The sequence below is a fragment of the Pogona vitticeps genome, chromosome 6 (genome assembly GCF_051106095.1).
Source record: "Pogona vitticeps strain Pit_001003342236 chromosome 6, PviZW2.1, whole genome shotgun sequence".
NCBI classification, from domain to species: Eukaryota; Metazoa; Chordata; class Lepidosauria; order Squamata; family Agamidae; genus Pogona; species Pogona vitticeps.
Genome location: NC_135788.1, coordinates 34,243,848 through 34,258,178, shown reverse-complemented (window position 1 = coordinate 34,258,178; position 14,331 = coordinate 34,243,848). Strand labels below are relative to the sequence as shown.

Genomic DNA, 14,331 nt, shown 5'->3' with positions numbered 1-14,331 from the left:
GATTGTATTTGAGGTAGTTCTAGAGAAGTGCAAAAATTCTAGACTAGATGGAATTCTTGATTAGCAAACAACAGCTGTTACTGGATAGCAAGGTCAGAATTGCAAGGGAAGGTGGTCAAAAAAGGTGCATAAATCTGATTTAACATTGTAGGTACTAAGCTGATGGTGAAGGGTTCGATATTGTGTGCTCAATCTTAGGTTTAAGATAAGTGTTTCAGAGTCTTCCATCAAACTTGTTGAACCTTCTGTATTTACTAGATAAGCAAGGGTTATTGGATTTTACAGTAATTTCAGCTAAAACCCTTTCTTTGATGAAGTATAACAAAAACTAGTATAAAGTTAAACATTAGGATTTTCTTACTCTGTCTTGCTTTATCCTTTTTGACCTGTAGATGAACATATTTTTACATATTATGATGTTTTTGCGTTTGCTGTATAACTTAGAGAAAAAGGGACTAAATTATCTGTATTAATGCAACTATTATGAATGGTCTAAGGGTTGTAATAATATACTGACTGCACCTATTGTTTCATTTAGGATCTGTGTCTGTGGATATCCACGTCAACAAGTAAGGAAGTACAGAGGCATAAACAGCAGGATTCCAATTTCCTCTGAATTCATGGTGCAAATGTTAACAGGGATTTATTATGCTTTGTAAGTTAAATGTTTTGTACATAGAAATAGTGATTCATTTTAGAATGGGCATGAGGCACTGAATAGAATATTTCATTTACTTAACACCGGAAACAAGGTCCATAAGTTCCATAGATACTTTTGTGAAGAATACTTTATTTTCAGTATTTAGCCTCTGCCAAGAAATATTTAATGTGGCTTCTTGAGTGACTGTCAGGAATTAATGTTGCTCTCCCTCCCAAATATGAAACTTCTGATTTTTAGAATGCCCAAATGTTTATATAAATTTATTGCATGAACAGTATTTGCACTTTTTGACAAATCATGTCAAAAGACCTTGGTTCAGAACTGCTCAGTGTCCTGGCTGTTGTCCTGTGGTGTTCCTCAGGGTTCTGCTTTGTCACCCATGATTTTTAACTACATGAAACCGCTGGGAGAGTTTGTCTGGAGTTTTGGGGTTCGATGTTACCAGTATGTGGATGACACCCAATTCTTTCTCTCCTTTCCACCTAATTCCAGGGAAGTTGTCTTGATTGTAAACCAGCCATTTTCACAACTAAAGCTGGTGCACCAGCTGCGCCAGTTCCTTGATATACAGTATCAGATTTGGCTACAGTGACACATGATATGTCAGATTTGGCTACAGTGACAATCCCGTTTGGATTACTGTAACCCACTCTATGTGGGGCTGCCTTTGAAGATGGTTTGGAAAATTCAGATGGTGCAAACCAGACTACTCACTGGGGCCAGCGACAGGGAGTGTATAACACACCTGTTACAAGGACTGCACTGTCTACCAGTCCTTTTCTGGGCCCAGTTCAAAGTCCTGGTCATTACCTAGAAAGCTCTATGCAGCTTGGGTTCAGGCTACCTGAAGGACTATGTCTCCCTATATGCACTTTCTCAGCAATTAAGATCAGCAGAGGAGGCCCTCCTCTCGGTCCCATTGCCAGGCAAGCACAGCTGATGGGACATGGGAGAGAGCATTCTCTGTGGCAGCTTCCAGGCTATGGAACATTCTCCCTTGGGAGATCAGGATGGCCCCTTCCCTTTTATCCTTTTGAAAAAAGCTAAATCGCATCTCTTCAGGCAGGCTTTTAATAATTATAACCGAATCCCTGAACCTCATTTCATCAGAAATTTTAATCTTTTTCATGTTTTAATCTTTTAATTGTATTTTAAATAATATGTTGTTAAATTAATCTTTTAATATTTAACATATTGTGTTTTTAAATTGCATGAATTTTAATGTTGTGAGACACTTTGGGTCCCTTGTTGGGAGAAATATGGCATATAAATAAAACTAATAGAATAATAATAATCTGGCATATTGATGAACATGTTGTGTCACATATAGATGTGCAAAATTGAGGAGGAAAGGAAGATTTACAAATCACATGAAAGAATTCAGTTGATGAGATGTGAAAGATTTTGTTTCATTTTTGACTAGATTAAACCCATTTTTTTTGTTTCTGCAAACCATTAGCTTGAGTTTATATAAGTTGTTATGTGGATTCTTACACCAAATTATTCATGTAATTTGATCTAGGCTTGGAGCCTTTTCCTAACCATTGGGGCGAAGAAGCAGCCTCTTTGCCACCAACAGTTAGTACTGTAGATTTAAATTTCCCACCCTTTCCCCCTGCCTTTTTCCTTTTGTAAGTGGAAGCTCCGGCCGCAAGTCGAACCAAAATTTTGCGGCCGGACCTTTCCATAACTTGAAATTTTCGTAAGTGTGGACATCTGTAAGTTGAGGCACCACTATAGATTGTTATGTATTACTGCATTGAACGTGTTTTTACTATTGCTTGTGTTTACCATTTCTTAGAATGTTTGATCCTTTTTAATATTTGTATACTTACTGTTTTTAGCTTCAGATGTCTTTTAATGATGTAAGCTGCTTTGAATCCTTTTTAAGTAAGGAGAAAAGTGGGGTAAACATTAGTTTAAAGAAATAATACATTCAGTTTTGCTTTCAAACATTCCTTTTTTAGTTACAATGGAGAATGGGATTTGGCTCGAAAAGCAATGGATGATGTTTTATACAGAGCACAACTAGAGCTATATCCAGAACCACTCTTGGTAGGTATCTTGTCTCAAATGTTTCTAGCCAGTGTTCAGACTTTATTTTAAACATCTCCTGTTTTTCCAAGCTTACATGAATTGCTAAAGCAGCTTGTAACTAAAATATAAAACAGTTAAACAGACAAGCAGCAAATTGTATGCTGTGCAGCAAATTAAACATACCAGGAAAAAAGAGAAAGTAAGGGGAAAGAAAGCTCAATACATTTCAGGCCATAAATTTTCTGAATAATAATAATAATAAAGAGTTTGTTTATGTCAGAACTCTAACAAGATAGAAGGCAAAAGATATATGCTGGGAACAGGAAGCTCCATAAAGTGTGGTACTATGGAGAAGACCATCTGTTGTATCACCACCACCCATCTTTTGCATCACTACCACTGAAACCTGTGGTGACAGCAGGACATGAGGAAAACTTTATGTTGGAGAAGGCAGTGTTTTAACCAGACTGATCCTAGTGTACATAGGGTTTTGATATTGGGGACCAGTACTTCAAAATGGGTCTGAAGCTGATATAAAGGCAAGATAGTTGATAAAACATTAAAGTTACAACTAGGCACCTGTGTAAAGAATGGTTTGTAGCAATAATATCTAGATTTGGAAATCTGCATAGTCTAAAAGGCTTCTGTTTCTCCCACTCGCCCACCTCCCGTCATTCTTTGTATTACTGAGTTTTGAAAGCACACAGGAAATAAATTGTCAGAAGAAAACTTTTTGTACATTGCATTTGTGTGGGTTGCTAAAAGACAGCCCAGAAAGGAAATGTATGATTGTAAATGGACTTCTTTATCGGCTTTTAAGGCAGGTATGCCCAGTTTGAGTTGTTCACTAATCCTCTTAAGTAAAGCCGTAATTATGAACGATGCAAGTAAAATTATTAACTGTTTTGACACTTTGTCATATCTAATATAATAATACACAGAGCTGCATTCCTTCATTAGAGTAAATGTTGTTTTAATTTGAGGCCTGATATTAATCTTCAGATCTCTTTTTTCTTTTCTTTCCAAGGTTGCTAATGCAATAAAAGCTTCATTGCCTCAAGGTGCCATAAAATCTAGTAAAGAAGGTACAAAATGCATACAGGTTGAAATCACACCAACTGCATCTAGAATATCAAGAAATGCAGTGACGAGCATGTCTATTCGTGGCCATCGATGGAAAAGGCATGGTAAGAAACATAGTTGTCAAAATTACCATTAATTTTATAGTTAAAAGTTGAAATCGGTATGCAGTAAAGGTACTTATTAACTTTTGGTACAATTTTGCTAAATTGGCTATTGTGCTATTGCATTTTGTTTATTTTAATACATAGGGATCAACTGGTCTTGATTGGTTCTCATGAATGTCTAACTATTCAATGCTTATTATTTGCTTTACCATTTTTATTCTATGGTTTTAATGTATTGATTGCAAATGATGGTCTTCCCTCAACTGGTCACATGTAGCATTTGATATTAAGTAGAATCTACATGAGTTGAAGGCTGCTGTGTATAACTTTATTAGGAAGCAGGATTTTACGTTGAATTTCTAGATTTACCATGTGAATTTGGATGTAAGCATTTGTGTAGAATTTAGCACCATTAAGCATTGAAAGTTATGAAATTGTAATGATTCTTGTTTTATAGTAATTATGTAGCAAAATTATTACATAGGCATTCTGTTGAGAACATATTGCCAGTACATATCCACACGGACTTCTACAGTATAAGGGCTTCTCGTTTTCATTTGTATAACGAACTGATTGTTACCATTGAGTGATTTAACCACAACATTTCCTTGCTAAGATGGATTCTGAAAGTACCTGCTTCCCCCATTAGGTAATCTAAAGTTTATTTCATCCTGCAGAAGATTGCTGAGCTGGTCCAAGGGCCGATTGCTTAAGAATTTGGTTAAACATATTGTTTTGCCTTTTAGTGTAGCATAGTGCTTTGAGTGGAAGGTATCAATTGGAAGAATTATAGTGCAGAATCAGAGTAAATCTTGATTTCATCCACATGTCACATCTTGTCTCTTATATATATTGTTTTATAGAATAATGTTACTCTCCCAATGGAGTCCTTAGTTCTCAGTAAAGTATTCTAATTTGCAGTCTTGTGAATTAAAGCTGTTTCCAGACAGGTTAATACTAGTAAGAAGGTGGACATGTTCTGATGAATTTAAGTGAACAGAGATACTGCCATCTTCTAAGAGATGCTACTGGCTGTTTTTTGTTTGTTAGTTTTGTTAGAATTTTAGTTGATAGTGCTAGCTTGTGTCAGCCTCCTTAAAAATTATTAAGGAAACTTTGGAGTACTGTCCAATTCAGCAGCTTGAAGAATAAGAGTCTGGGGACACAGATACAAGGCAAAATCCTGTTGACATAGTTAATTTAAGTGAATACTTCCTATCCCCCACACTCCTTTTAGGTTCAAAGGCTTTCTTGCACTCCAGTTTGTCCTGGGGAAGCCTTTGGGAATCTCAGGATGGAGCAGGACACCTTTAATCACCAAATTACCAGATTGCTACCACCAGCGTTAGCATTGACGGAAATAATCAGGCAGTGGCACTGATCCTGGTGGTGATTTTTTTGGTAATTGAAGGCTTTCTTCTTCCATCCTGAAGCTCCCAAAGGCAAAAGGGACCCTAAGGAGCCACAGACACTGAAATTGGGTAATTAAGGTAAAGGTAAAGGTTCCCCTTGACAATTGTCCAGTCGTGTCCGACTCTAGGGGGTGATGCTCATCCTCGTCTCCAAGCCATAGAGCCAGCGTTTGTCCGAAGACAGTTTCCATGGCCATGTGGCCAGCACAACTAGACACGTTACCTTCCCACCGTGGTGGTACCTATTTATCTACTTGCATTTTTACATGCTTTCGAATTGCTAGGTTGGCAGGAGCTGGGACAAGCGACAGGAGCTCACTCCATCACGTGGATTTGAACTGCTGATCTTTCAACCTTGCAGCCCAGAGGCTTGTGGTTTAACCCACAGTGCCACCACGTCCCATCAATTGGAAGCATTAAATTCACTTAAATTAATGATCTCTGCTGCCTGAATCTGGTTTATGCTGCTGTAACTATGCCAATAGGATTTGCCCAACATGTTACTTCTAGTTTTTTCCCCTTTTTGTATAATTGTATTGGTGATTTAGAAAACAAAAATACCTTTCATATTTTAGAAACTACTCTTTAATATTGCCTTCCTGCAGGAGTCATACTTGATGATACAGGTGCTGAAGTTCACGAGTCATTGGTTAGGACAAGTGTTTGCTGCAGCAGATAACAGTAAGGCAAGAGGCGTGATAGTATTAGGAAAACAACTGACTTCAATAAAGATGAACAGTTACTTTGTTAAGAAGAAGGATAATTTGCCAGGTATGGAAGTTTGGCTGCAGAATCCTAAAGAGCTAGTAAATTATGAGCTTCCAATTTGGGATTATCATGGTGTTGTAACAAAATGTGTGGAAAACTACCGCTTCTTTAGCTTGTAGAGGAGAATCTTTTTTTTACAAAGTAAACCATGACTCAAAATAGGTATCAATGTCCTTTGAGATAATTTCTTCCAATTACTACCTTGCAAGTTACTGTGTTTCATTGACAATAGTGTATAAAAGTGATATACTTGGAGTCTCACTAAATCAGCTACCCCAGCCTGAACATCATTGCAGCTTGACAGCTTCACACTGATACAGAGCCAAACTATTCATCAAAGCCTGTAGGATAGCCATCAAAACTGTTACCCCTTACTCCTCCAGATGATCACACAGGTCTGAGTAAATACCAGATAGCATTGTGTGTGGAAGAGCATACCATTGAATAGAGCAAGTAAACCCAGAAGTTTTCTCTAGAAAAGATACTTGTGTACTTTCTGTTTCAGGAGCAATGATAAGCTCATGGTTTAGCAGTTTCATATCATGATTATTTCAGAAGGTTGGATAGTTGTTTGATTTTCTATCCGGAATATATTTTTAATAAGGTCCCCTTATTGAAAGAAAGGCAGCCTACAAATGAAACAAGTAAATAAAAAATACTCCATTTGGAACATGGTTTGAAAAAAATATACAACTATAATAATTTGTGAAAACTGCAGTTTTGATTTATAGAGCTAGTTTGCATATTCAGAAAGTTTAATTTCTTCTGCACAGAGTAGCCTCATGTGTTTTAAAGTTAAATTGAAACAGATGTTAATAAGAGCAATATGGGGCAGAAACTAAGATGGTTTGAAATACTGCAGTGCAATGATACAGAAGAGAAGTAAGTAACACTATTTGGCTGATAGGTCACTTAAAAACCATTTACATCCCCCCAGAGATTTTATTGTATTTGCTGGATAACGTGGTTTATCATTTAGTTCAGCTGTACTTCCTGAGTTCCTCATAGCAGGGTGGAATATCGGTGTTAGAAACAACTATGTTTTGTTGAACAAAAGAGAGAGTGCATTGAACTGAATAATCTGCAGCTCCGGTTCTTATTAGAAACACTCTAATGGGGATACAGGTTGCCATGGCTTAATAGGAATAGAAGAACTATGTATAGTGTTGATAGGTCTAAGCATTGCAGGATCCTCAGTCTTAGTAGCATCATGTCCATTTGTATCCCCACCTCTGAATTCTTCCATGCAGCACAACATCATGTTCTCAGCAATGGGAAGGTCATATGTTTTGCTCAGTTCTCTCTAATGATCTGTCATGTGGTCTGAATGCCCTTGTACAACCCCCAAGGGAAGTGGAACATACAGTGATCAGCCCATATGGGAAAGGATCACATTCTAAATCTGAAGCCCAAGAAAAGAAGGAACCTGTGTCCTACTTGCTTTTGATCTGCTTGTTTTACTCCAACAACTTTCAGAAAGTGACATTTCAATGAAAACCTTTAAATGAATCTCCACATTTCAGATAGATGTCTGTATTATACAGCATAAATGAATATAGATAGTGGTAATTTCTATGAAATTATTGATATACTAGTTTCCAATGTGTCATTGCATAATCTACAAAGAAATGGTTTTTCATGCAGCTACTGGTTTTATAATTAAACTCTTAAAATAACTATAGTGATGATGTATTTCTACTAGTGGAGTAAGTAATAAATGAGATCTGGGTTTAGTAGAAAGGTTTAGAGTTCCATTTTTTAATTTCTGATGATACCACAATATTTCTGTGCTTTGTGTAGAAATAATTTATCCATTTCTTACTAATAAGGCTAAATAACAGGTCAGTAAGCAAAACATCTGACTTCATAACATTCAACATTCTGGTTTTGTCAGACTTGTCTCTTTTTGTTTCTTTGTCTCCGTGGTTTTTGTTTCAGACATCCTTTTTTTGTTTTTGTTTTGTCTTATCCATCTTTGATTCTAGAACAACCAGATAATGCTAATGACACTACTGAATCGGGCAATTTTGTCATACCCGAGATTAGTGTTACAAATGTGGCTGGAGAGCGAACCGGGAATGGGGAAAAAAGCAGAGCACCAGCAGAGAGTGATGCTCAGCATTTGCAGGGTGTACAGGAAACGCCTACAGATCCTAGACTTGACCACAGAGGCTTACCAGAGATCAGGAGACAAAAATCTGTAAGAAAAATAATGGAGGATGGAATAAGCTCACCTGGCAGAGTGCAGTTTTAGCAGAGCACTTTGTAGCTACACACAAAGGTATTGATTGAAAGGGTCACTGCTGCATGTTTGGAGTACTGCAGTATCCAGTAAATTATATTTGCATGTTACCTTTTGATAGAAGACAAATGCATGCTTTGCACATAGAAATTATTATTTCTGTGCTGAATACATTAAATGGCATGCTGGTACCGCGTTTCCCCAAAAATAAGACAGGGTCTTAGATTAATTTCTGCTCCAAAAAAACGTACTAGACCTTATTTTCAAGGGATTTTTTTCATGTACAACCATCTACTGTACATTTATTCAAATAGTCATGTCATCTTCTGGTTGCTGCACAATAGTGGAGAACGTGGTTTCACTTAACTGGGGCTTATTTTTGGGGTAGGGCTTATATTATGAGCATCCTGAAAAATCATACTAGGGCTTATTTTCAGGTTAGGTCTTATTTTCGGGGAAACAGGGTAGCAAATAAGGTTATTTTAGCTTGGGAAACCACACTGAGAGATTTCAAATTGTGTTCCTTATTTTGGGTTATTCCTAAATCAGTATATTGCATATTCCCAAGCTCACTTAGAGAAATTTGTTTTCCAGATATGTAGGAACCATGTCAATTCATTTTATTTTTGTTTCACTTTTATCATTTGAAGTCTTTTCAGCCATGAATGCTTATACTCCAGTGTGTTCAGTTTCCAGTCTTGTCACTATACATAACTCTGTATTGCAGAATGTGACCTTTCAGTCTAAAAAAAAAACACAAACCTTTAGTACTGCTGGGTTCGCTAAAAATGTTAGAGCCTGCAGGTGATGCCACTATGATACCCTGATTCTTAGTTTCATGATTAATTTGCTCTGCTGATAATGTGTAGATACCTTGGATCATCTTTGATTCACACCTTTTCCTACCTTTCTGTAATGTATCTAACCTTTTTCTAAGCTTTTGCATGAATAACAGAAGTGCTTTGTGAATAATCATTACAAAATGAAAATAAGCATGCATTTTAAAAAATAAATTCACTTTACTAGTGTAATACAAATTATACTATGCATTTTCCATCAGTTTGATATAATGGGTAAGTTTCCTGTCCACTCCATAGTTTGTTTTTTGTTTTTTGTTTTGCTCTGTGCCAAAATCAAACAATGTAGCTTTATTGCAAATCATTGCAAAATGCAATTGTGAAAAATTCCTATATTAATTGTTTTCTTTCTTCATGCAGATAGTGAACTAGGAATTACAGAAGAAGAATTAATAGAAGTCTCTGAAGTTGATGAAGGTTTTTGCTCTAGGGCTCCTTCTACCACAAGTAATTCTGCTTTATTGAATAGCAGCAATATGAGTAACAAGTCTCTGCTAAGCAAGAGTCAGCGAAGGTCTGGAGGAAGCAAAATTGGAGGAAAAGAAAAGGAAGCTGTTGGTGAATCCCATAAAGAACATTTGTCTCGTAAACAAAGCCAGAGAGCAATGAGTGAAAACCTAGAGCTTCTATCATTAAAGAGACTGACCCTAACTAGCAGCCAATCTCTGCCTAAGCCTGGCAGTCATAGTTTGGCTAGAACTAGCACTACTCTTTTTAGTAAATCTTTTGAACAGGTCAGTGGTGTTGTAGTCCCAAATAATCACAATGGCACAGAAGGAAACAGATTTTCAGTGTGTAGTTTGCAAGAGAATAATTTGATCTTTGGAACTGAAAGAATAGAACTTCCTGTTCCAAACAAACAGCCAAATCAGCAACGACCACCTACTATCAGCATTACTCTATCGGCAGACTAACTAGCACATTTCAAACCTTTCAGTCTAAATGAGGATTCAGGTGGTGTTAATACCATATATTATAATCCATGATGCCCCTTTTCTAACTATTAATACTCTTTTTAGAAGTTACTCTTATTTGAAAGTAGTATCTCTAACTTGCAAGTTTTAAGGTTTGCAATGTTACAGTAGAGTAGCATGGAAAATTCTGTATTTTACATAAATTATGTTATAGTCTGTGGGACTCTACATGAATTTTGTAAGAGTGCTACAATTGAGTTTGTATTGGAGAGTTTTTACATCATGAATGTGAAGCACAGGAAATTTTTAATATTGATTGAATTATTTTTCTGGAACAATACAATTGTGTTGTTTTTGGAAGTTATATGTCAGGTCCATATACACAACTGAAACCTTCTTCTTGCTTTTTGAGTCCTGGAGAATTTGAAGCTTTTTTTTTTTTTTTTTAACATTCATGAAAGGAGTTCAGGGTTCCACTAAAGTGGGCTGCTTGTGGGGGGGGGGAATCAGCTGTGTGTGCCGATGTACATTAATGGATTTGCTGGGCTGAAGTCACTATGTTCAGTTTGAAACTTTCAGTATTGCTACTAGCATGTAGACTTGGTTAGTATTCTGGGGTTTGTAAAATCACCTGCAACAAACATTTTTTGAGAATACAGTGGGTATATTTGATAGTTTTGTAGAGAACAAAGTTAAGCTGTGTTAACTTCTAAAACACACTAGCTATTTGCTAATATTCAGAGCACATATAGTACAGCTACTGAGATTGTGCTAGCCACTATCCCCCATGGTGTTATGCTCAAATATTATTTATCTGTGGGTTTCATAACTATAGAAGGACAAGTTAGATGTTTGTGTGGGCATGTCTGTACCCCTTGGTTGTGGTGCTACACATTGGGCTGTCTGCCCATGGGCCCATGTGTATACCTGAACTCTGTATAAATGTGGGGCAAGGAGATGCAATCCTAATTCTTCCACTTCATGGAAGAATATCAAATATCAGCATAAAGCTGCTGTTCCCAGTATTCCAATTTTACAATGCAGGTGAATTTTCAATTGCAGCAAAGAAACTTTCCTACCTCAGAGCCTGCAAATCAGCACAAAAAACAGTATTGGCTTCCATTTGCTGCTGATTCCTAGATTTGAACAGAATTATGTGTCTTTAAGATTTTAGTAATTACAATATCCCATATGAACACTTTGGGAGCTGATAAAATGGGTTTAGTTTAGTAAAACTTTCTTGCATTAAGCCATTATTATGCATTGCGTCATATTAAAGTATTACATTTTAAGCCATGACAGAACACATGTACATATTAAATATTTTGGAAGGGCAAATTTATATTATGGTTATTCTCTTCAAAAAATATACAAGTTTGGAAACTACAGACTGGTCTGTTGCAATAATTTTTTAATGACCTTGCCACAAACTTCATCAATGTCAGTTCCACAGGCTTGCTAATTCATCTATATATGCAGTGTCTCATAGTTTCCAAAAACTATGAAGACTAGTAGGCACTCCAGAATGATTTATTAGAAGCTGGGGATGGATGTGAAGGATCTGAGTAAGAGCAGAAGAGCATTCTACTTGTTCCTAAAGTCTTAGAATACAAAGTATTATCTGTAAAAGTGAACAGTGTCTTTGGTTGTCTTCTTCCGTATTCTTGCTAGGTAAAGTATGACCCTTTAGATAAAATACATTCCAACATACACCCATATTACATTTTGCTTATTGTCTCACAAAATGTTTTTAAATGGCCAGCATGTATATAGATGATAGTACTCTGTTTTATTGGCTATATGCTTAATGCCAGCCACAAGCAGCTAAAACATAGAAGGTCTAAAACTCAGGCGGAAATGTCTCGCACCTAATAGTTAACAAATTGGAATGGGGAATCTCCAAGTGGAAGAGATTCCCCATTCTTAATTTCCAGAGAGCCAAGTTTTCTAATCAGCTTTTCTCTAACTATTGAAATTTGAGATTTTTCTAAAATGATTTTTGTGCACAATTTGAATTTTAAAATGGGAGCATCTAAATTTAAAATTATTTCAACTTTTTGAAATCACAGATGTACTTATCATTACAATATTAATATGCTTTATGTTTAACAAGCTACTGCATATATGGTTTTCCTAGATAATTTACATTTTACTGACATTGTAATATTTTTTAAAATCAAAGGTAGAAGAAAGTGACTCTTACAAAGGAGTGTATTTTTAAACTTCTTCCTATGGTTAAACTAACTTTATATATAAAATGCTGTAAGATACAAAATTATGGTTTTCAAAATGTTTACACTGCTGTAGTTTTTGGACTAAAATGTTTTTTCTCTAATAAAACTAATTTGGGGTAGGATTTTTTTTTCATGTTCAGGTAATCTTGTTCTAAACTTTCTCCAAATGCTGTAAGAAATATCAAAATAACATATATGTATGTATGTATGTTTGCCACCTGGTTTGTTAACTGAAATAACTTTCATATTTTTCGTATTTATGTGTGCAAATCCTGATGTAATGGGGCTTTCTGTATAAATACATTTAGTATTCGTCCATAATCTCAAACAGAACCAGGAATGGAAATTAGCAAATTATACTGTAATGTATATGCAAAGATAAAAGTAACCAGCCCCAATACATTTTGGTTGAATGTGTTTTTTTCATAAGGGTTGGTAATTAGTAAAAATAGCCAGTATATGCTAAATGATGAAGGGGACATCTGCATAATTCTACCTGTATGGTATATTGACTTGGTTCACAGTATACAATTCTCATAAGGCTGGATCTTTTCAAAACTCATCCTTTTATGACAGAAGTTGTAGATGGCTTGGATCTGAAAATTAAGATGGAACTCTTTGGGCTTTATCCTAGCTTTCTCAAAATTCTTGCCATGATTCTGAGTCTAGAAAAATAAATCCATAACTGTCAAGGTGATATGGCCTATGATTTTAGGCTTATCAAGGAGAAGTATGTTTACCAACTCTGGTGTTTCTGTTTTGGAAAAGCAGTGTGCTGCTCACTCTCACTTAAAAACACTTCACAATGTTTAATGCAGAATTCAAAAAGGTTGGATGATTGCCGTTCTCTGGAATGCAACAGTGGATTTTTATTTTGGTAACTAGTTATGCTTAACTACCAGAAAGTATCAAAATAGTCTAGAGATTTAGGCCATCAATAGCTTGATAGCTTAGCTTCTGAAGGTTTACTGTTGTTAAATACTACTACTAGATGAACGCTAGAAGGTTTTAGGGATGGGTTAGTCCTGTGATTGAATATTTTCTGTTTTGTGATTTAAGGAGCACTGCTGTATTTCTACTTTTTTCTCCAACAATAAGTGGTCCATTACCAAGTTGTGAAGCCCAGTTAAAGTTAGTGGAACTAACCAGTGTTGGTCAGTGAATTCTGTCCTGTAATAAAATAAGATAAATATAGTTGAAGTTAGGGGTTGCTGTAATAACAGGTGGTTTCATGGTGGTGGGGAACTAGCATTGATGAAAATTTTGCATAGCACAGCTATGGAAAAACACAATGTACTGAAATGCTTTAGCAGTCTTTTATTTGAGATAAACACATGATATAGACGATTTATGAATGATATCTTTTCTGATGGGCATCACTCTTATTTTCCTAATTTAGATTTTTAAATGGGCTAGACCTCTTTCTGTAATAACATTAGCTTTTGCATAGCTACATTTCTAAATAATGAAGACTGAACATTTGGCTGTTTATATATTTGTAATACTCTGTTAATTACAGGGAAGATTAAACACCAATTATTACATTTTCATGAATAATATGGAAGTTCAGATGTGTGCTGCTTTCTGTTTTGTAGTGTAAGTTTGTGAATACTTTCCATTTTTGTAACAAAATGCTTGTTTTGTATAGTTTAATAAATAAATTGCCTATCTTGAGTCCACATTCCTAAAATAATCTGCATTGTTTATAGACATTGGAGTAGTCCAGCTGGAGGTTTGGGATGGGTTTCAGATTATGTAAATTCTGAATACTAACATGCATTTTGGAGTGCTGCTGATTGTTTGCTCTATAATGTTCAGATTGTAGCCAAAACAAATTACACTACTCAGTAGCACTAAGACAATAGTGGGAAATCTTGGTTTTGCCCAAAGACTACATTCCTTTGTGGCTGTTCTTACAAGTATGGGTGAAGGCCACCCTTGCAAAATAATTGAGTCTCTCTCTCTCTCTCTCTCTCTCTCTCTCACTCTCTCTCTCTCTCTCACACACACACACGGGGG

General features: G+C 36.0%; 1 protein-coding gene across 7 annotated transcripts in view; it reads left to right on the top strand.

Moving 5' to 3' along the window:
• The window catches only part of HYCC1 (hyccin PI4KA lipid kinase complex subunit 1), a 53,397-nt gene extending 39,406 nt beyond the window's left edge, over positions 1 to 13,991 (top strand). For 3 of the 7 annotated variants that reach the window (XM_020781176.3, XM_073003291.2, XM_073003292.2), the window contains 4 exons: positions 539 to 655; positions 2,629 to 2,716; positions 3,726 to 3,885; positions 9,525 to 13,991. In XM_020781176.3, coding sequence (XP_020636835.1) covers positions 539 to 655; positions 2,629 to 2,716; positions 3,726 to 3,885; positions 9,525 to 10,078 — 919 coding nt within the window. In that variant the 3' untranslated portion in view covers positions 10,079 to 13,991. Of the gene's footprint in view, positions 1 to 538; positions 656 to 2,628; positions 2,717 to 3,725; positions 3,886 to 5,902; positions 6,069 to 8,050; positions 8,347 to 9,524 lie in introns of those variants that run through there. The other 4 variants (XR_013537206.1, XR_013537205.1, XM_020781199.3 and 1 more) reach the window with 4 other exon arrangements.
• The last annotated feature ends 340 nt before the right edge of the window (positions 13,992 to 14,331 follow it).